The 23,692-nt window shown below is 38.0% G+C and overlaps 1 protein-coding gene across 1 annotated transcript in view; it reads right to left on the bottom strand.

The window, feature by feature from the left end:
• Nucleotides 1–282: 282 nt before the first annotated feature.
• Nucleotides 283–23,692, bottom strand: part of SLC35F1 (solute carrier family 35 member F1) — a 170,176-nt gene continuing 146,766 nt past the window's right edge. Inside the window, exon 8 of the mRNA XM_015600057.1 lies at nucleotides 283–507. Coding sequence (XP_015455543.1) covers nucleotides 283–507 — 225 coding nt within the window. The remainder of the gene's footprint in view (nucleotides 508–23,692) is intronic.

The following is a 23,692-nucleotide window of genomic DNA, read 5'->3' as shown; positions in this document are numbered from 1 at the left end:
ATACTTGCTTTTGATTCAAAAATTTTCTCAGTAATTAATGCGGGGGTTTGTGATCAGGATACACATAAGCGAGGCATCTCTCCAAGTCAAGTGGATCGGAGCCTGTGTCTCCAGTGATGTTTAGCTTGTGCCTTTTACAGGCTTTTAAAAGGCTTTTTGCTACCTTGCAGTCTATCTGTGTAAAACCGCACCTAATAAATACCTTTCTCTATGTACAATACAGAGATGATGGGCAAACACGTGGCCACTGAGTTGTCCTCAGTGGGTAGGGAGGGCCTCCTCCTAGGCCACACGGACGTGGGGCTCCTCTTCGGTCTCCTGGCCCAGACTGGTGTAGGTGACCGAAGGCTCCACCTGAGCTGTGGCTGGTAAGTCCACAACAGGTCCCGAGGGATTGCGAAACTGCTTATATACCCGGGGGTCCTGGGCTATGTATGTGGAGGTGGAAGAGTAGAGCACCAGTCCGATGAGGATGGTGAAGAAAGACAGGAGATAAAGTCCTGAAAACTAAAAACACAACAGCAAAGTCAGTTAGCATTTGGAGCAGAACCACTCCTACATTGATGAGGATCAGAGAGACGAGAGTAGAGCCGCTTCCTCCTAGAACAGGCAGTTTGGTGAGCAGGCCAGAGCCCTTGATGGAAAGTGAATTTTCTCTTCTGAAACTGGGTTGGTCTTATTGATTCTCCTTATCTTTTTTCTTGACTCTGGGCTAACGTCGAAGAACACTTAGCTAATTGTCCCCAAAATGCCAGTGAGTACCTGATGTGGGAGAGCTAGTTAAGCGCAAATTAAAATACATCAAGTTGAAAGCAAAAAATCTCCAATATATATCACTCAACAAAGAGTTGGCTCTTTTTGGCTTCATTAAATCCAGAAGAAAATATAGATATTCCATTTAAGGTTGTAATGAAGCCATAAACACCAGACCCCTCCCTGACACAGTTGCATCAAGACACTCTTATTTCACTTTAATCCAATTCAGACACTATTTGTCTTCTCAGTAGAAACTGTTATTGACTATCTTTGCAAGATTAGATTATCCTTGGATGGAAAGAAACAGTATAGCATTCCATCTTGTCCCACTAATCGTAAAAACAAAATCAAACGCAAGCACGCGCACGTACACACACACACACACACACACACACACACACACACACACACACAGCATTTTTCTTCCTAAACTACTTGCTTGACAGTTCATAGAGTTTTATAAGAAAAAAAAGAAGACATTGGTTTATACAAATGCCTAAGAATTTACATATAATTTTGAAAAGCCAGAACTTCTTGTTCTTCTTGACACTGGAAGAAGTTACTTAAGTAGTTACTGGGGGAGGGAGAGGTAACAATATGTGTGGCCATTTCTCTTGATGGATTGATTGATTGATTCATTCATTCATTCACTCAATTCAATAAATAGTTTCTTCTATGCCTTCTCTATGTCAAACATAAAACTTTGTATGGAGAAAAAGAAATGCAAACATATCCTCATCATCAAGGACTTAATAGTCTCAGTGGAGAAGCAGAAGTACAGATAGACAAAAACAATACAATGCACTATGGCATATTAAATCTCCATTTTAGTCAATAGCTATTGTCTCCGTCTTGACCACATCCTGAATCCATGGGAAAAAAAGATCAATTTGAGTTTCTTACTTTATTTTTATGCTCATACTTTAAAAAACTAAAAAACTGGTAAAAAGACAAAAACTAATTGGAAACTGGAAGAAAGGAGAACAGGAAAAGTATCCAGAGAATGTATGAAGTAAGTTGCAAGGTCATAATAAAGAGTTAAAAGATGACTATAATAGGAAAGGCAGTCTTGAAAGTGGTTACCAAAGTGAAAGGAGGGAGGGGTAAGGGTAAAGGGGGTCAAAAACATGGTGACGGAAGAGAATTTGACTTCGGAGGGTGAACACATTATGCAATATACATATGATGTATTATTGAATTGTACACTTGAAACCTTTATAATTTTATTAACCAATGTCACCCCAATAGATTTAATAACAAAAATAGAAAACGACACATAGAAAAGATAGTCCTTTGGCTAAAGTTCCTGCCATGGTGATGGGTTTCCTCCCTCCTTCCCTTCTCCCTTTCCTCCCTCCTTCCTCTCTCTCCTTCCCTCCTTTCCCCTCCTCTCCCCTTCCCTCTTCTCTTACCCTCCTCTCCCCTCCTCTGTCCATCCCTCCTCTCCCTTCCTCTCTCTCTCTCTCTCTCTCTCTCTCTCTCTGTCTCTTTCTATCAAGCAGGAACAGCAAGGTAGCTAAGACTAAAGGTCGCTTTCTGATTTTCTTTCTAGAAAGAAAATCATATGATGATACTTCCTCAGATGGATTTGTATACTGCACTCGGCTTGTTACGGCTTCACTTAATTAACTTGAAATAATTAATTCAGCTTTTTCAAGGAACTTAAATGTGCTTTACTCTTTGATCCATGAATTTGCTTGTAAAATAAAATGTTAGGAAAAGAAGACCGCTGACTCAGTACTGTTGTGTATGATCTCAACAAAACCTATCTACCCCCAAAATTGCTTCCTGAAATTCTATATTCAAGAGCTTCATCCTTTATCTAAAACTTTGGCAAATGAAATGGGTTTATTCCTAATTTTACCATCATATCTCGCTCATGCCTCTCTAGTTTTAAGTGAAGAGCTTTGCAGGTCTAGATCTAAGCCTGCTTCAATTGCAGCATATGGAGGCAGAGAGATTAAAAATGGACATTTTGAGGTTAGAAGTGCATGCTACCATAAACTGGATTAAAATCCCAGCTCTACCTTCTAGCTGTCATTTTGGACAAGTTTCTTAACTTTTCCAGGTTCAAGTTTCCTGATCAGTAAAGTGAGGGTAATAACTGTACCTACTATATAGAGTAGCTGTAAAGATTAAATTAGATAAAGCATATAAAGCACTTATCCTAATGTTTCCCTTGCAGCCAGCATTCAAGTCATACTGGCTTCATTGTTATTATTATTGGTATTGTTTTGTTGTCATTTTTAAGAGCATGGTCTTATAATCAATGATTATTCTTATATAATCATTGATTGTTGCCTTTCTCTCATAGTCCCTTGACTTGGGATTGTGTCTTTCTTGACTAGGGTCAAGTGCTGAGTCTGGCATGGTGTGGGCATCTACTAAACGTTATTTGTTATATATTTTTTAAATTTTGAATGAATGAAAGGATTTAATTATGGAGAAGTTTCAGACTAAAGAAAGGAAAAAAAATTCAGCTTGTACCAATCATGTATTTCAAATTTTTTAACTTTAAACTTCATAATTCAATGTCATTTCTCATACACAAAATGTTAAACAAAAACTCATTGAAAGAGAAGTCATAGTATTGATCCTTAATCGTTGACTCCAAAAGTCATCTTCACACCCAGAATCAGTCAGAGGAGAGTCACAGGACAATGAATTGAGAGGGATGATGCAGAAAGCAAGGGTCCCGGTAGAAAACTAGGAGCTGTTGATCAGTAAATTGGGATAGGAAGTTTCATAATCTTGGGATGGACAGAATTTGGCAATGGAAATAATGTAGGGGTAAGGACAGGAAAAGATCTGATACAGTGTATCCAGCAAAAAGGATTTGAATTCCTCTCAGTTTCTGATTTTGGCTCCCATATTTTGACTTGATCATTATGACAAATATTTTAATATTCATTTTGTTTGTAGAGCAAATGCCTTTGCTATTGTAAGAAATAATACCTGAATTATTCTTTTTTTTGGACATGGGACCATCAAATTGAATGATAAATCCACTAAAAAGTGTTTTCCTGGGACATAGCTTCAGAATAACAACACATACACCTGTACTTTATTTCTATGCATTTCCATTTAATTAATACAGAATTCAATCTGAAATTGTTTAAAATATAGCTAGCATGGAGTTTTACATGGCAGAGTCATCTTAGAAGTCATCCAAGAGATTTTATAAATAGATGGTACAGAAAGTTTTTATTTAATACACAAATCCAAAAAGAGAGCAGTAAGGCAAGCATTATGATTAATCTGTATAAATATTGAATGTTAATAATGACAGGAAGGTTTGATTTTTTTTAAAGTAAAAAAAAAGTTTCATTTTTTTTCTTTTTATAGATTGCTATAAAAAATAATTTAGTCAGTGTACCTAATAGGACAGTTCTAATAATTTAGTCAGTGTACCTAATAGGACAGTTCTCAGTTCTGGGTGCTGCACTTACACTGATAGAGCAATTGTTTGAAAAACCAATTAATCAAACAAAAAATTCTATATAGTCCTAGTTTCTTAACTTGTTATGTGCAAAGAAATATTCATTTGTAGTTCCCTAAGCAAATAGAACAGGAATGGCTCTGGAACACTGAAAGGAGACTGAAAGCCATCTCTGAGTTCCAGATGAGGCAAGTTTCAGGTAGTGGCTTCTTATTTCCATTTAAATGTCTGAAGTATACTTTGTGGTCCTCTCCCAGCCAACTGTAGCCCATCAGGAGATGCATTATGTTCTGTGCCACAGACACACTTCTGCCTGCATTTTATCTGACTTGCCTCTTTGAGAAGATGAGAAAGAATGCACCTTAAATTAACACTAGCACACTGCACACAGTTTACTTTGCTGCTGCTTTTTTCCATCTTGACAGGTCTCTTTGCTAACAAGGGTCAGAAAGCACTCACAGCACATAAGGAGAATGTCTGTGTGTTACTTAGAGCAATCTGACTGGGACACAAGCCATTGTCCAGAGGGGGTGGCATGGAAGACTGATGATAAGGCTGTACAAAGCTCTTTAACCTCCAACTAGGGATTAAACCTAGCTCTTAGCCAGCTGGCATCTCAATATGATTACTAGTTAGCTAATGGGTCATTCAACATATCAATTAAGGACAGGCCAAATCTTCATTTTAGCTTTGGTATTAAACATCTAAGTTGAGTTTTAATCGACTAATGATTTTAATGAGGCTAAGCTTATACAAGTAGAAATCCGCATGGTTTGAAAGACATTTCAAAGTACATTTATAAATATATCAATTAGAATACGTGAGGATGAGAGCACTTTTCAAGGGCAGCTTTATTTTCCTAGCTTGACTAAGAAGATGACAGGGGTGAGCAGAGGTAAATATGGGTAGTCCTCAGAGAGGTATAAGGTGAAAGATGAAATGACTCTGGGCTAAAACTCTACTTTTACTAAAATACATATCTACCACTCCTACACAGTTGGCTTGGTTTTTCCTTCATTTCTGGGGAGTGCAATTTTAAGAGTCCCTTTAAGCTGTATGTCTCTGTGTATTATGGTTTTTATAACATGCTTGATGTTGGACTCTGGTCATTTTTACTCAAATGATTTTACTTGGGCCTATTAATGATCATAACTAATTTTGATTAAATAGAAAATAAAAAATAAAAAGATTCTAAAAGAGAGATGTTCCACAGTTCTATCTCAAAACAAACAAACAAACAAAAAAAGAAAACAAAACCCAAAACATCTCATAAATATTCAATGGGAAAAAGAAACTATGTCAGTTGTGAGGAAGAGGGAAGACCAGGAAAAGAGTAGTTGGTGAGCTTTCTTAGGAAAGTTGGGTACAGGACAATGAGACTGGGGTAAAACTCTTGAAGTTATCTGAGAAAAAAGGAGAGATTTATATTTATATTTATATTTAGATCCAACTTGGAGAGCCAAGAAATCTAAGAGAAAGACCGGTTGCAAGGAGGGAAAATAAAAAGTTCAAATTTGAAAGAAAAATGATAGCAGTAAAGAAAATTTCTCAATAGCTAAGAGGAAAGGGAACTGCAGAACTGAATAACCAAAAAATAATGGTTCTATTCTAAATTAAGCATGTATTCTGTTTCTCATTTTTGTGTGCACACACATGTGTGCACGTACGGGCACGCTCACACACGCACACCTGTGGGTTGCTACGCCGACCTGATAGGATCTGCCTTCTGAACTTTTCTTGGGAGAAGCTGAGGAGCCTGAGAGAACATTTCTCCTGAAAACTTCTCATGTATGACATATAAGCAAGGTACAGCACTTTCAAGCACTCATGTGTTCCCAAGGCTATCTATGATGAGGTGAGAAAGGAAATACTAAATATCTCAGACCACAGCTCAAGGATGACATTATTGCTAAAACTCCAAAACATGTCATCTTGCCCAAATAAGAGGGATCTATTGGATTCGAGTCTGCCATTTAAAGAGGCATGCCATTTGGAAACATGATAATGCTAAGAGTTGCAATTGGTTTCTGAACTGCAATAAGGAAGCTATTCAGAAATGAATTCGAGGATATTTCTAAGTGTTCTAAGACCTGGCTTTAATGTGGAGGTGGTTCATATAAACAAAGGATATATAGCCACAATAATTTCCTTTCTAGTTCTTATTCACGCTTATTCTTTTAAACAGGTATAGATGTAATTAAACCTTTCTATGTTTTAAATTCTTTAGCATAAGACATCTAGGAGGGAATCTGCAAACTTAGCAGTTGTTCCAGCAGTCAGTGCAACCATAGGTCAGTAGAAAGATAAAGGGCAGTGACTGGTCATTCCTAAATTTATGTAGCACAGGCTGGTAAGTGTGAAGTTCAAGAGCTGCTGGGAAGATTATGTAGGGAGATTGGCCTGACAATTTCAGCAGGCAAGTTATGCCTGGGAAAAGATAAACTTTTAATTAAGTTTGTAAAACTGTCCTAAATACTCTGCAATGTAAAAAAAAAAAAAAAAATCCTCTTCCCTGTGCTCTTATGCTCTGTGATATAAAATGCATATAGAAAGATAAATCAACTGGCACATCTAACCTTGATTTTTAGACCAAGGAGGAATAAATAAGCCCAATTCTGCTTCAAACAGAATCAAATTACAAAGTTTGGAGGTTCTAGGTACCAGGGTAGTTTAAAGACCCATTAGTGACTAAATAAAATGCCAATTAAAGGAGTGAATCACAATTAAATGTAATGCTGCCATAGTGTTTTTAAGTCCAAATCTGATGAGCTGATATAAGTGGATTTGGGGAGCCAAATCTCTCTTGAGTCCCCATTTTACATGTGGATTGAAGGGTAGACCTTTTGAGCAACAATCTTAGAAGGGAAAAAGCCACTCTGCTGTGTATCCTAAGGTGGAGAGAGAGGACAGCTCAGCAATGACAACACATCTCTTGGTAGCCTTGTGTGTCTCAGAGGGCTGTGGACCACACCTTGAGCCTGGGAGTGGAATGGTGGGAAGCAGAACCAGAGGAAGCTGGTCATTGCTGGACAGGCTGTAAGCTGGGGCCTGGTTGGGATCTCTTGACGAAAGGCTTCGCTTGGTCCTGATCTATGGCTGCTGAGTCTGAGCCAACTGCTATTCAAGGAAAGGAGCCTAGACAGACCTGGCTCCGCAGAAATGCCAACATAAACAAGTTCATGCTTGACCTCCTAATTCTGGCTCTGCACTAAACTAACAAAATCATTTTTATTATTATTAACAGTATTAAAAATGCAACAGTCCTGCTTTTGAGTTTACTGAACTGGAAATAAATTGCCTGGAGAGGCCAGAGTTTTTCAAATTCTTTGGAACTACGTTATTATTGCTTTGCCTCCTATTCTTACCTCCTCTTATTTCTCTTCTTCCCTCTATTTTCCTCATTTTTTTTTTTAGAAAAAAAAATGGCTAAATCCCTATGGTTAAATATTGCAATATATCTTTCTTCTAGGTCACAGCATGGAAAATACCAAATGTGGGCATGGAACACACTCTACTGACAAACACCCAAATTGGTTATCTTTAAGAGACCAAGCATACTTAACCTCATCCCTCACCTCCCATTCTTTCTCCAATTAGGAGAGAGAAAATAACAAATTTATCTAATCAACACGGAAAATAAATCAATGAGTGCCCTAGTCAAAGTGCCAAATGGTCCATATCAGAAAACCAAGGCATGGCTAAGATTTAAATATATGGGAAACAATTTATCACCCAAACATCATGTCGTTAAGGAGAGAAGAAGAAACCAGGGCCCTTGACTCTTTGCATTATGTCACTTCACCCAAAGACAAGCTATGCCCCCTACTGCAATCTCAGTTTAGTTTATGAGGCTTTGTGTTTGGTTTGAACAACCAGTTCATTTGGCAGTATAATTTGTGCAGTCAATCACATCTGAAGCCAATAGGGTTCTTTTACAGGCAAATATCTTCCCCTGTGGGTAATTTCACACATGAGTACAGCAAGAGGGAGCTAAAAATGGATTTCTGCCATTATCTTTTATATGGCAAACAGACATTTTCACTTGGTTTGATGAATTGACAGAAATCCTCATTCACGCAGATATCTTTTCTCTGCATGCCAGCAAAAGATCATAATAGCCAAACCAGGAATGGAATAAAAGAGGACCGCTCTGTGGGAGTGTTTAATTATAGGCCCAGTTACAACAAAGGCTGCTGGATGGATTATATATGTCACCTTCCCATGTGTCAAAAGGGGTTACATCTGTATGCAAGGTACGTTGAGAGGTGGCCTTCACTCTCATGTTTTGACTCTTGCATCACAAGACATCTAATTTCTCTCCACACAGCACAGAGGTGCACACAGGGCTGAAGTGATTTTTCAGGAGACTTAATTTTAAGCTAGTGAAAGATAGTTTATAGAGGTGGTAGTGTTGCTGCTCAACACATCTCAAAGTACCCTTGTTCCATTACAATGGAATCGAGAGGTGGAAATGGGAGTGGCCTGACTCATTACTACCCCTAGTGATCCCCTAGTAAAATTCTGCTTCCTGTCACTGCAACCTTAAGCTCTGCTGATCTAAAAGTCTTAGTTCCAAAGGGAAGACTGTTTCCAATGAGGAGACACAACGATGATTCCATAGAACTGAAAGTTAAGACTGCCACCCAGTCACTTTGGGGTCCTCATGCTTCTCAATCAACAGATAAAGAAGGGAATTCTTGTTACTGCGCTGGCTGGGGTGATTGCTCTTGGTTACCAAAGGGAAATTGGTCTGACACATCACAATGGAGGTAGAAGAAGAGTTTCTGGAATACAGATTCATTAGGTATCTCTTAATATTACCATGCCCTGTGAAAAACCAATGGAAAACTTCAACAACCCAATTCGGGCAGGACTGAATTCAGAAATAAAGGTCGAGTCATCCCACCAGGTAAAGAACCATGACCAGCTGAGGTGCTTGATGAGGATAAATGGAATATGAAAGCAGTAGTAGAAGATAGTAGTTATAAATGCCAGCTAAATTCCATGACCAATTATAGAAAAGAGGGCTGTAATTGTCACGAGTATTTACTCCTTATTTTGGTACGAATATGTTTGTGCATGTGTGTGCATGTGTGTGTGAAATATTTTTGTCTTCTTTATTTCCTTATCATATAAGACGTATTGATTTTACATCATAGTATTTAAGTCCTGTTAACTTTACATTATAAAATTTAAGTTACAAGATATCAAGGAGAAGAGGGAACACCTCCAAGACATTTGCATCCTCTTCTGGGGAAAATGTTAGGGTGTTTTCAGTTGTGTGCGGGATAGCTGTATCATGACAAGCAAAAGTATGACCTTCTTACTGTCTTTATTTTGAGATTAAGTATGATTTAAGGAGATGTGCACATAGGTGCCAAGCTGACAAGGCATAGACTTGCAATAGTTAATTTTATGCAATAGTTAATTACTTGGCTAGGCCACAGTACCTAGATATTTGGTCAAACAATAGGCTAGCTGTTGCTGTGAAGGTATTTTTCAGGTGAGATTAACTTTAAATCAGTAGAACTTAATTAAAGCAGGTTACTCTCAGTGTGGTTGGGCCTCACTGAATCAGTGGAAGGCCTTAGGAGCAAAAGACTGAGGTCCCTTGAGCAAGAAAGAATTCTACTTTTGGAATTAGCTCCAACATCAATTCTTCTCTGGGTCTCCAGCTTGCTGGCCTGCCCTTCAGATTTAGAACTTGCCAGCATCTACAATAGTACGAGCCAAATCCTTGAAATAAATCTCTATCTTTATCTCTATAGATATAGACAAAATACACACACAGTCTATTGGTTATATTTCTCCGGAGAACCCTAATACAACTAGTAACATGAAAATTTGTTATACTAAAGGTCATGATGCTGAAGTAAACTTTCATAACAATTTCTCTCTGTGGTGAGTTTTTAAAATGGGGTGTTTAATAATATTTTCCAGAGAATATCAAGTGGTGGTTCACAGTATGGAATCTAAAGTCAGGATTCTGGGGTTTGCATCTCTGTTTGCTGCTTCCTTGTTCTGTGATCTGGCACAAGATCTTTATGGCTCCATGCCTCTAGTCACCCATCAGTTAACTAAGGATAATAATAGAGCTTGGCACATAGTAAATGTTCAATAAATGTCAGCTATAGTTATTTTTACATCACAAAGAGTAAATGTTAAAGTGAAGATATAAAAACTTTCCTCGGTAGCCTTTTCTGAATCATTTATGAATCAAGTTGAATTGTCCATGCATTTATAGAATTGGCTATTTGAAAGAAGAGCACAACATTCAATCCAACTGGACTGAAAGGCGTTTTTTGTCAACGCAAATAATAAACCCCTGGTTTATAGGCTTAGCGTTTGGACTTATTTATATTGTGTTTTCTTACAATGATGCATAATTATAGAAGTCACAGGAATCCTCAAAAATTCATATTCTGCTTTACCTTGTTTGCTAATTTTGAGCAACTACTCCCCATCAACAGATGTCATGTTGCAGCATCCATGTGTATAAGTTTAGCAATTCATTTTGCGGCGTTGGTGCAGTAGGCTGAAAACTGCCCCCTCCCCAAACATATCCACATCCTAATCCCTGGAAATTCTGAATATCAGTTATTCTACTTGGAAAAAGGGTCTCTGCAGATGTGATTAAGTAAAGGATTTTAAGATGATAGATTTTCCTGGGTGCTATGTGCTCCCTCTCTCCCCACAAATTTGTATGTTGAAGGCATGACCACAATATGACTGTATTTAAAGATGGGGCCACTGAGGAAGTAACTAAGGTTAAATGAGGCCATAAAGGTGGATTAGTATTCTTAAAGAAGAGACACTAGAGAGCTCTCTCTCCCAGTTCCCCTCCCCATCCATACGTACACATGGAAGAAAGGCATGTGACCATACATGAGAGGGTGGCTATCAGAAAGCCAGGAACAGAACTGTCACCAGAAACAACCCAGTGGAACTTGACCTGCCTCTGAGTTTATGAGAAATAAATTTCTGTTGGTTAAGGCACCCAGCCTGTGCTATGTTGTTATGGTAGCCTGAGCAGACTATTACACCTGGGTCATTCAGGTTGGCCCTAAATTCAATCACATGTATCTTATAAGAGGGGGGGAGGTGGATGGAGATTTTAGACACAGAGAAGCAGGGGATGTGAAGATGGAGTAGAGAGAGATTTTAAGATGTTGGCTTTAAAGACCGAAGGGATATAGCCACAAGCCAAGAAATGCTGGCAGCCACAGAAGCTGGAAAAAGAAAGAGACAGATTCTCCCCTAGGGCTTCTCAATAAAGCACATCTCTGCCACCTTAGTTTTTTTAGTTTCAGCCCAGTGAAACCGATTTCAGAGTTCTGGCTCCCAGAACTGTGAGAGGATAAATTTCTGTTATTTTAAGCCACCAATTTTGTGGTAATTTATTACAGCAGTCATATTAAACTAATAGAATCAGTAATTAATTATTCATTCAATAACTGAGCTAAGACCCTAATTACCACCTCATCATCATCCATTCAAGAAATATTTATTTAGTTCCTACTATGTGTCACGTGCTGGGAATACAATGATTAATAAAATTGATATAACTCCACTCCTAGTTTCTAGTCTATTGTGAGAGACAAACTAAAAATAAGTTAAAGGAATTAATCTGTGACATGATTTTGGAAAATACTATGAAGGAAACAAACAGGTGACAGGCTGATGTGAGAATCTGGTGGGAGCTACTTAGATCATTAGGAAAGTATTCTCTGAAGAGGCACTGAAGTTGATACCTGAAGTATCAGAAAGAGCAGCCATGGGAGGAGCTGGGGGAAAAACAATCCAGATGGACAGAAGAGAAAAGATCCCAACGAAGAAAAGACACAGCTAGTTCTAGGACTGGAAGGACAGCCAACATTATGGATGCTTAATACTTAATAGTAACTCACAGTTGAGTATTTACTTTGTACCAGGCACTCTTTGGTGGGATTTACATTATTCACCTTCTTCATAACTCATGAGGAGGCTATGAATATCTCTCTACCCTCTTCTTAAGTGGAAGACATTGAAGCACAGCATGGTGGGCAAGAGTCAGGTAGAATTCAGAACGATAGGAGTACAGGCACTTAGGAAGAGTGGTTAGGCCCTTAGAGGTCAGTAGGGTTTTAAATTCTGCTCAAAATGCAATGAGAAGTATTAAAGTACTGCAAGGGGGTATAATCTGATTTGTGTTTTAAAAGGATCACTCTGGCTGCTGGTGGGTGTTTAATTGTAGAGAGAAGTAAATAAAGAGCAAGAGGCTATTGTAATGGTCTAAATGAGAGATAGCGGTGGTTTGAGCTAAGATGATGGCAGCAGAAATAGAAGACAATCCATTTGCAGGAGGATCAACAGAGTTTGCTAATGGTTGAGATGTGGGGAGTGAAGAAGAGAGAAATTAAGACCGAGTCTCAATTACTGAAGCTGATTGTTCTGAGGGTATGTGATTCTTTTCTAAGCATTTCTCATGGTGCATTTATTGCCCCATGTTCATATATCATCTCTTTAAACAGGTTTACACTTAACATCTATAGTAGCGGTCCCCGACCTTTTTGGCACCAGGGACAGGTGCTCCTATGAGAATCTAACGCCTGATGGGCTGAGGTGGAGCCGAGGTGGTGATGCTAGCACTGGGGAGCAGCTGCAAATACAGATGAAGCTTAGCTTGCTTGCCCGCTGCTCACTATCTGCTGTGTGGCCTGGTTCCTAACAGGCCACAGACCAGTACCAGTTTGCAGCCCGGGCGTTGGAAACCTCTGATCTATAATACTTGCATAAACTGTGTGTTGTTGTAGGTATAATTCCTGTCAACATTTAATCTATAAAGGTCTCTCATTTTTCCACTGGTCTCCTTTCTTGCAACCCTACAATTAATAACAATTCTAAACTGAATATGATAATCTTAATTAGCAAACAAAGCCACTGTCTACTTTCTCATATTTTCTTGCACAGTCCTCGACCTATGATGGTTTGACTTAGAACTTTTCAACTTCATGATGGTGCAAACACTATACACATTCAGTAGAAACTGTACTTCAAATTTTGAATTTTGATCTTTTCCTGGGTTAGTAATATACAGTACAGTACTCTCTCATGATGCCGAGCTGCAGCAGCGAACAGCAGCTCCCAGTCAGCCATGCGATCATGAGGGTAAACCTCCCACACCCTACAGGGTATTCATTGTGTAAGACGCTTTTGTCCAACTGTAGGCTAATGTAAGTGTTCTGAGCACATTTAAGATGTGCTAGGCTAAATTGTTATGTTTGTTAGATTAGGTGTGTTAAATGCAGTTTCAATTTATGATGGGATTATTAGGATGTAACCCCATCATAAGTTGAGGAGCACCTGCATATCATCTCATTGCATTTTCAAAACAGTGACTCCTCAGAAAAGTAGGGAGTGCCACACTGAACATCTTGGAGCAGAGGAAGCAGAGGTATGGGCAGGTTTAGTAGAGTGCTTAGGACGAGGTCCTGTAATGACAGCTGACACAGTGCCCAGAGGCCTTGACCTTCCACCTAATCCTCTTCCCATCTTCTAATTGCACAGTTTACTGCATCATAATGTAATTTTTGTTTCCTCTGTTCCCTATATTGAAGCTTCTAAGGGCAATCCATATCTCTATTGCACAGGGAAGGACTCAGCTTACATTCAACATATCTTGGAACAACCTTAGTGGATTATTGATGAACTTGGAAGCTGCTCTTTCTTAACTTACAGAAATGAATGATCATCAAGAAATATTACTATGACTGCAGGGCGGGGAACTCCTTGACAAAATGAAAAACGAGCTCTCCTGCAACCACATTGGAATTCTTTATTTCCTCCTCTTACATTTACCTGGTAGTGGCAGGAGAGACAGAAAAATGAAATAAATATACAAGTAACTTATTGCAAGGAACATCACGATGTCGCAGCCATCAAGGAAGAAATCATATTATGGTTTTAATGATTAATCAATTCTTTAAAAAATAAGAAGTTTGGTACCTGATGAATAGCTTCCATCTTCTCTTATATAGCCCTCAACATGAACTTTTTAATTCCAGAATATCACTGAGAAGTATTGGCATTGGGCCCAGAATATATAGTTATTCCATAATAAAATCTCACATCATTATTATTACATTTTCACAGTATTGTATAATCCTTGAAATCTATGGATTGCTGTAAAAAAAATGTTTCTTTTTCCTCTTTTGAATTAAACTTTGTACCTGGTATAAAAATAAAATTAAAGTATGTAATGTCTTAAGACTTTAAAACAATGTGAACTGGGGTTATGTTACTATTACAGAAATCTATTTTAAAAAATCAAAATCTAGATGTGTCTCCTACATTTGACATCCATGAACTAATATAGCCATGACCACTTATGTGACTCTCTCTGTATAACCACTGCTGTGTCCACCTTTCCTATGGGAATGGTTAGACATAACCAAGCTGTGAAGAGATTTGTCACTAGGAAAGGACCTTCTTTACTGTCAAGTTAGCTGTGTACATAATGGTCTCTTTTCTCTGGACATGTGATTCTAGGAAAGTTATTTTGATAATATAATTGTTATTATCAAATATTCTTGTTTCTTCTGGGGCACGCTGTATGTACAAAATCAGTTTAGAATTCACTCCCTGTCTCCGGATGCCTTTGCTTCATCCTCTTCTGCAAGCTGTGGCTTTAATATCCTTTCCCTTTCACAGCTTAGTTCAGGGCTACTGGTTGCATTGACACTCCCTTCCCCTCATTCCTTTATGTAAAAAGAAAACAATAAACCAATAAGCTGAAGATATTTCACTCTATTGTATGCAGGCCACAGATATCCTTATAATAACACTAACAGATGTGATCTTAGATGCCACTAAAAACTCAAATAGAAGGCAGCCACCTCACTTATTCTAAAACTGGTAGAAATTATTACAATTAACTTTGAAAACAAGTGTGCACGCTTGAAGTGCAAAGACGTTTGTAACATTTTGTGTATAGCTTTCAGCAGCATTATTAATGACACACTTGGCAGAGGAAAACTGGCTGTTTCTTGATGCTAAAGACCTAAGGAAAAGTTTGCATGGAAAGTTATAGTCTACATCAGGGGTTAGTAAACTAACAAACCTAGCAGCTGCCCGGTTTTATAAATAAAGTTTTATTGGAAGACAGCCATGTCTGAAGCAGAGCTGAGTACTTGTGAAAGAGACTGTCTGGCCTGCAAAATCTAAAATATTTTATAAGCTGGCCTTTTACAGAACAGTTTTCTGACCCCTGTGGATGTAGACACATCAACAAATATAGATATACTTACAATAATATAGTATGTGAAAATGACTCATTTCACAATTTTACTGTGGGATGACTTATGAATAATAAATCTAAATATTAGATATGATTTTATTCTATCACTAGAATAAATGTCTTAGCAAAATTTCAACCTTGATGTGAATTCTATTCTCTCACTCCCTTGTGACACTGTCTATAGTTATAATGGCATTAAGCTGGCTTTTTAATCTTCGTGTTCCCTTGAGATGTTCCCTAAGCAGTCATTCAGTTCAATCAAAGAATGAATCAAAACAGTGACTTGCTATTGTAGAATATAAAATTTTTACTTTTTAGCTGGTTTCATCAACTTGAAATGTAGAGTCTACATCATTTAAAAGTTTTTTTTTTCTTCTTATATGAAAATTCCTAGATAATGTTCAGCCTAGAAAATTGAAGTTTAACCTTAAATGTTTCTTATAGAAATAACTCTTTAATTGTATAAATAATTTCTAAACCCTTATCGTGCCAGGCACTGTCCTAGATACCAGGGATCTAGCAAAGAAGGAGACATGCATGGCCCCTATCATCTGGAGCTTAGTTCTTATACAAAGTGAATCTTTTCAGTTAAAGGTGGAACTGGTTAATACTCAAAGGAAACACAAATACAACCCATAACTGCTGAGATTGTCACAGAGCAAAGGGAAATAGGTACGCTCCTGTACATAAATGTCTGGTTTCATGAAGTAACTGAATTTGAAACTGGCAACCAGATTTACATTCAAGTTAGGCTGAGTTACACTGCTAAGTTTGAAGCCCCACAGAATAGTTTACAATGTATATATTTTAAAAATAAAACTACATCCCCAAATATTGAAATGAAAGAAAACTATGTATATGACGAAGTTAGTGCTTAGCAATGTTATGAATGAAGAGTTTTAGTTACATAAAAATGAAGAAAACAAACACATAGAAACACCTTAATTCTTTGTTCATGTTTGCTGATGAAAACCAAGAATGAACCATTTAGAACCCTCTAATCAACCAGGGTCTGGTTGCAATTTTGTCAATGGCAGAGATTTGTAATTAGATTTCCTTTTTTATTTGAGGGGACTGCTAGCTTTATGTATTTTTGAACTGAAAATAACTTTATCGTTATATGATTGTAAAAATAACAAATGTTCATATACTGTTTCAGCCACATGTAATTTATGCAATTCTGAAAAGTGTGAAGAACATGAAATATAAGCACTGAAAATCTACTATCCTCAATAATGGCATTATTTATTGAGTGTTCATTGTGTCAGATGCTGCAGTATCTCATTTCTATACAGGGACCTTGATGATACCAGTTATATAGCATCCACTAACATGACCTCAGTTTTGCTGATGAAGAAACAAGAATCTAGAGAAGTTAAGTAACTTTTGATCAAGGCTGTATAGCTAGTAGCATCAGAGGTTCCTTGTAGAATTCAGGGAGTAAACCTGGACGAGAAACCTGGATTTTTATTTTCACTAGACCTCTAACTGACATTTGGCATTTCTTCATTATAAATGTAAGCAAGGAGCTACATTAGTATTATCAGTGCCTTAGATGTTCTCGCTAATAGAAATCACACGTTTTCATGTCATGTTATAACTGCTGCAGATCTCTCTCATATTGCTTACACTCATCACTGCTTTGAAATGACAGTAGTTATTATATGGGCTTCCAGATCTTGTGATTTGTGATCTGATATGTTACTATATCATCACGTTTTAAAATATTTTGATAACTTTATTTTAATACAATTGGTCTGCTTTGTAATGCTATGCATTTTATTTTAGACATTTAAAACATTGTGAAAGGGATCTCCAGGCTTCACCAGACTGCCAGAGGACTCATAGCATAAAAAGTTAGGGACCCCTTGGTAAGGAGTGAGCTGAAATTCACACCCAGGTGGTCTGCTCCTGGAGCTTGGGCTCAGGCTTGCAATACTCTGCCATTCTGCCCACCCTTGGACTCGTATTCTCATTTTGGTGAATATACTTTTCAGATTTCTTTTCCATTTAGAAAGAACTGATTAAGTGGTGATTAACCCAGGGAAAAATCAAGAAACCATTCTCAAGAAGAGAAACTCTTTTTTTTTTTTTCATATTCTCAACGAGGCAGGGGGTTCCTTGGTGTTTGCCATTACCTGGGGCTTTGTGGTGAATTGGGGGAGCAATTCAAGGCTACCAAGGAATTGTACCCCTGGTAGTGGGATAGGTCATACACCAAGTTGACCCACAAGTGTAAAAAACATCAGCAACATTCTCAAATAAAAAGAACCCAGAGATATGACACTTGTGGGTTTTTTTTGGCAAAAAAAAAAAAAAATAATAATAATAATAAAATCTAGTTACTCATAAGATCGAAAAGAACTGGGTATAATACTCAATTTAAAAACAACCCAATATCTATAAGGTTCCGAGAAAAAGAAAATGTAACCTAGTTATCCTTTGAATACTAATATAGGAAGCAAAGGCTTGGGAAATAAAGCCCCTATAGACACATCCTGAAAACCCCACCGCTCATCCACTTGGCACTTTTATAGTAATTGTAAAGTTTCCCTTTCTTCAAGGCACTTGACTACCATTTGCTGGAACATATCACCTATAAATGGACCAATTGCACTGTGGACTGCCTGTACAACCATACATAGCAGCACTTCTTCCTGACAATACCAATAGTGATGAAATCCTGTCAACTAAGAGATAAATCAAAATAAAGAATTCAGAAAAGAAGAGCCTGTATTTCAGAGACTGGTGATATAGCAAATGTAGTAAGTAGGAAAATATGGCTTAAATACCATAGGGATTATATTGATAGAACTTAACTATTAAAATAGTTGAAAATGTAAAAACAGTTCAACAGAAGTCAGGAAATGAGGGAACAGTATTAATTATTTTCCATAGAAGACAGTAAATAAAAATTCTCAAACCTAATGTTAAATATAGAGTTGAAAAAAAGACTACCATCCATGGTAGCCCCTGGAGATGTATAGAATGTTGGCTCTGCTTCAACCTTTAATACTTGAGCCAATCTTTGCTCTTTATCTTAGCAAACTGATGTTCTGATTTCTGTAAGCCTGGATCATTAATATTCTGGTCCATGGGAGATAGATCCATGCAGGTCTGTTGACAAAATTAGGTGTCTGAGTGTTCAGGAGGGGGCCAGACTATGCACTCTGGTGACAAACACATCCCATGCATTCTCTTAGGAGACAATTGGCAGGCTTTTCTGGCCACACTCCAGTCTAACCACACGCCTTTCCATTTGAACCTTCTGCAACACCTCGACCTCATTCCATTTTTCCTTACAGCTTGTCCTGATGATTTGAGTTCAAAATATCTGTGATGTGGAGTTTATGAATAGATTCATGTAGAAGAAATTTTGCTCTCTGGCTATAATTCTAGACCTGCCTCACAATTTACCCCCAACTTCTCTAACCCTTCTAAAATTTCCGGTGAACAGGAATTGCTAATGTGGCAGAGACTGGCTGTTTGTTAGCTAAATTTAGTTTCTTTTCTTCCTGTGCAAATAGCTTGACTGCATTTCCCAGCCTTCCTTCAGTTGGGTGCAGCCATGTGGCCGAGTTCTGGCCAGTACAATGGGGAGGATGTTACGTACACCACTCTAGACACGACCATAAAAGTCTCCAGGCTGTCTCACAGAGAGCCCTGCAGAGGACTCCAAGGGCCTACCCCTGGGGCTAACAAACTTTTTCTTAGAAGACCAGATAGTAAATATTTTAGGCTGTGGGTCATACAGTCTCTGTCACAACTACTCAATGCAGTCATTGTGGGGCAAAAGCAGCCATGGATAGTACATATAAAGAAATGGGCATGGCTGTGCTCCAATAAAACTATATTTACAAAAAATGGGGCTGGTGCAGAGTTCATAGTTTGTTTATCCCTGCTTTAGAGGATGCCAGAGCTACAAGATGGAAGGAGCCTAGGATCCTAAAGGGCTCCTTGGGAAGTGCTCCCTTCCACTCGCAGAAGCTAGCAATACTTACCCTAACTAATTCATCAAGATGGAAACCTCAAAAGACACTGTACTAAGTTTCCAGGCAGAAGGAAACCATGTTCAAACATTCCCTGCTCCGTCACCGTGGTATTTCATGCGAAATGTTTTGGGGCTTCAGTGATGCCAGTTTTGCCAATTCTCTACTCACCACTGACAGTTTAAAAAATAGGAAAAAAAGTTATAAAAGCTAAGTATTAATTTAAAAATCACCCATTTATTATTATATTTAGGTACTATGAACTTAGAATTCATAGCCTCTTAAGATGCCACTCTTACAAAAGAAATGTATAAGCTACTTATGGGAGTACTTTTATAAATAAGATGTGTAATGTTGCTTTTCTGCTCATCAGCTGCCACAGGCTGAGGCTGCCTGCCCTGGCTTTTCAACTGCAATTCTGTTACTGAAATTGCTCACTGGCACAGAGCATCAACAGGATTGCCTGGCTCCAGATTCTAATCCACAGCTAATGAAAGATTCCACTCATAATGCAGTCTCTGCAAAATCTCTGGCATTGGCACTTGCATGTTAAGAATGCTTCAGATTGCTGGTCAAGTCGAGTTTCAGTGATTTGGAATGTTATCCTTTGCATTAATCTGCCCAGTGATTTTTGATGTTCTTGTCATCTTTATTTAGAAATAAAGAGTTAAGCACCAGAACAGTACCTGGCACAGAGAAGGCATAGAATAAATATTTGCTGAGTGAATTTCTTTTAAACTTAGTGCCTAATAATATATTATTAAATTAGCCTCATGTCTAGAGTTCTTAAACCTTTCTTGCCAAGTCTCTTATAACAATGACAACAACAAAAACAACAACAACCTACAACAACACCAGTAAGAGAAACTGGCACATGTGTGATGTAATTTTTAGAGGCTGACAGAGAAGATCAGAAAGGATCATGAACTCTACACCTGTCCTCATGGGATGTAATTCAGATTACTAGAGTAGGCAGCTGACAGTGTAAGAAACTTTTCTGATTATGTGTCAAAAATAACTCAGCAATTATAAAAAATTTATCTGGTATAAAGATGAAACTAAAACATGCAAAAAGTTTTCTAATGAACACATACAGATGAAATTCTATAACATTCACATGAATCACGTTACCCAGAATAGTTAAAGTAGCCTTCTTGGACATATGATTTTGAACTCTCTCTTATCCCCCTTTTTGCAGAAGTGGATATTTGGATGATAAAAACATTTTTTCTGAGGTAAGAGTATAAGTTTTATGCAGCCCTAAAATATTCCTCTTCCAATAGGATCACGTGTGGTTTCATGCTGTTCAGTGTGGGGAACCATACAAACCAATGGCCTAAGCAGAGTGTTTAAAGGAGATCTGGAGAGAACTTACAATGCTTAATTTTTTCTCAATTTCTTGTTAATTTTGATAAAACTACAAAAATAATTTCTGCTTATGAAATTACTTTCAACTTTAACTATTACAGCAATTCTGTGACAATATGAAACCTTGAAAAGGTAATAGCAAAATGTATGAAGTTGCCATTTTCTATTTTAAACATCAGGCAAAAGGGAATATCCTATATATTCAACATTGGCTGCTATTTTTTTATAGAATGTTTAGCACATGATGGCATATCACGAAATAATTTTTTGGTATTTTATTTTAACAAACCTTGAATGTTTTGTACTTAGGTCTATTACCTAAAAACTATATGTAAGTAATGAAGAAATCAAGGAATTTAATTGAAAATGACTGATACAATATTTTCTAAAATCTGACACGAGACCCCGGTTTTGTCTTTTCGAACAAAGATTAAGAGAAAATTCGCACAAAATTGTTAAAAGCTACATCTAGTTACAAAATCTTAAAATAAGATTAGTATCCTAAAAATAAGGATGGAGATTACTAACCCTAAGTCATATATTTAATCAGAAGTACATCATTACTGGTCACCATTTATAAATTATTGAACCTTTCAAAAACTCCATAAGGCAAATCACATCATCTTGATGTTTGGAGAATAAAAAAAAAATGGTTCAAAGTACTTAAAGAGTAAACAGAAGGCACAATTTAAATCTAGACTCCTTTGACTTTGCAGTCCATGCTCGTTTTGCTACTCCATAGTGCTGATTCACACTTCATGCTGTAGATACTGAATTAACATTCTCACCCCAATTCATTTCCTCCCCACACAACTTAGTGTTTTCTTTGTTAAAGTCACATATTAGCAGGTAACCAGAACTACTTTAAAAACCAGTTGGGAAATTCAATAGAGCATGGCGTCTATAGGTGGAGAATGTGTCTTCATTGTCCAGATGTAACTTCTAAAGACCACATCTACACATCCCAGCTGGCCCGGCTTGTAGCCAACTTACACTTATTTGTCTTCTGTAATTAGGAAGAGTCCTGCTGTGGTAGGAAGAGTAATGGCCCCCAAAGATGGTCACATCCTAATCCCCGGACCCTGTGAGTATGTCAGCTTACATGGCAAAAGGGACTTTGCAGTTGTGATTGAGTTAAGAATTTTAAGATGGAGAAATTATGGAATATCTGGGTGAGCCCGATGTAGTCATGAGTGACTTGAAATGTGGAAGAAGGGCAGAAGAGTCAGAGTCAGGGACAGATTTGAAGATGCTACACTGCTGGCTTTGAAGATGAAGGGGTCACAAGCCAAGGAATGCAGTTAGCCTTCAGAAGTTGGAGAAGTCAAAGAAACAGTTCACCCCCAGAGCCTCCAGAAGCCACGTAGCTTTGCCGACACTTAATTTTAGCCCATTGAGACTTCTGACCTCAAGAGTTGTAAGATAATAAGCTTGTGTTGTTTTAAGCCACTGGTATGTGGTGATTTATTACAGCAGCCACAGGAAACTAATAACCTTTCAATTTCAAAAGTGTCCTTGTTCATACAATAAGTATAAGGATATAGAGCTTATAACTGATCAAGCTCTGATCTTATAAAGACAACATACTATCAAATTGAAAATCTTCCATGTAAATCTCTTCCTGCGTTTGACTTTAGGGGGTCTCTGAGGGACGGTAAAGCTTATTTCCTGTGCTTTCCATGGATTGCAATAGATTTACTGTTCTGGATTCAATAATGTTGTCAGTAATAAAGAACAGAAATATATCACCACTTCTCAAAAGTCTTGTAAAATTAGAGTTTGCAAGAACACTATACCATGCAGATTGTCTAATTCAGAAGTAGGTCATTTGCTTCCCCAGGATGGGGTTGTATTGCCCAGTCAGCATGGCAGTCAGCACAACAGGCAGAGAAGCTGCAGACAGTTAACTGATGGGTGGGGAAGAGAATGGATTTTTTCCAAGGGTGGAAAGTGAGAAAAAGCAAATAATCAATGTTGGGCAGGAGAGCTTCATTTAATCATTTAGTTCTGCCTGGGTAGGCAACATCTGTGAACAAATAGCCCTCCCCTTGAAACCTATAGATATTTATAACCAGTCCAGAAGGTGATTCGGAGTAAAGACATCATGATTAAGTGAAAGAATAAATGATAACTGCAAAGTGTAGTAAAACCAAATGAGATCTCAGAGGTCACTGGTCAATTCTCTGTGAAGTGTGAGGCCCCTTGCGCCACCCCTCTCACATTCTTGACCAGCTCCTCCAGCGAGTGGAACTCCAAGGACAGTCTATTCCAGCAGTCCCTAACCTTTCTGGCACCAGGCACCTGTGCTCCTTTGGGAAGCTAATGCCTGATGATCTGAGCTGGAGCTGAGGTGCCGATGCTAGTGCTGGGAAGAGGCTGCAAATACAGATGAAGCTTCTTTCGCTTATCTCTTGCTGTGTGGTCCAGTTCCTAACAGGCCACAGACCAGTACCAGTCTGCAGCCTGGGGATTGGGGAGCCCTGGCTTTTCCACTTTCGAATAACTAATTGTTAACAAAGTTTCTTTATCTTTAATCTTATAATCTTCATTCTTTGGTCCTAGTTCCACTTGCTTCAGCCACATAAGGTAAGTCTGAACCAGTAGCTCTCAATTGTGACTGTAAACTAAGATTACTTGGGAAGCCGTTAAAAAGCTGATGTCCAGGCTGCACTGCACACCACTTAGATAAGAATCAGTGAGAGTGGGACCCAAGCATCGGTACTTTTAAATATCTTAAGGTGATTCCAATGTGCTGCCAAGGTTGAGAGTTACTGGCTTAAAATCTCTTCCACGCTATGCTCTTCATATAGTAAAGACACTCCCAACTGAATTGAATCTTCTTGACCTTAGGCTGTGACTTTCAAC

The sequence above is a fragment of the Pteropus alecto genome, unplaced genomic scaffold (assembly GCF_000325575.1).
Source record: "Pteropus alecto unplaced genomic scaffold, ASM32557v1 scaffold79, whole genome shotgun sequence".
NCBI classification, from domain to species: Eukaryota; Metazoa; Chordata; class Mammalia; order Chiroptera; family Pteropodidae; genus Pteropus; species Pteropus alecto.
This window is presented reverse-complemented; position numbering and strand designations above follow the sequence as displayed.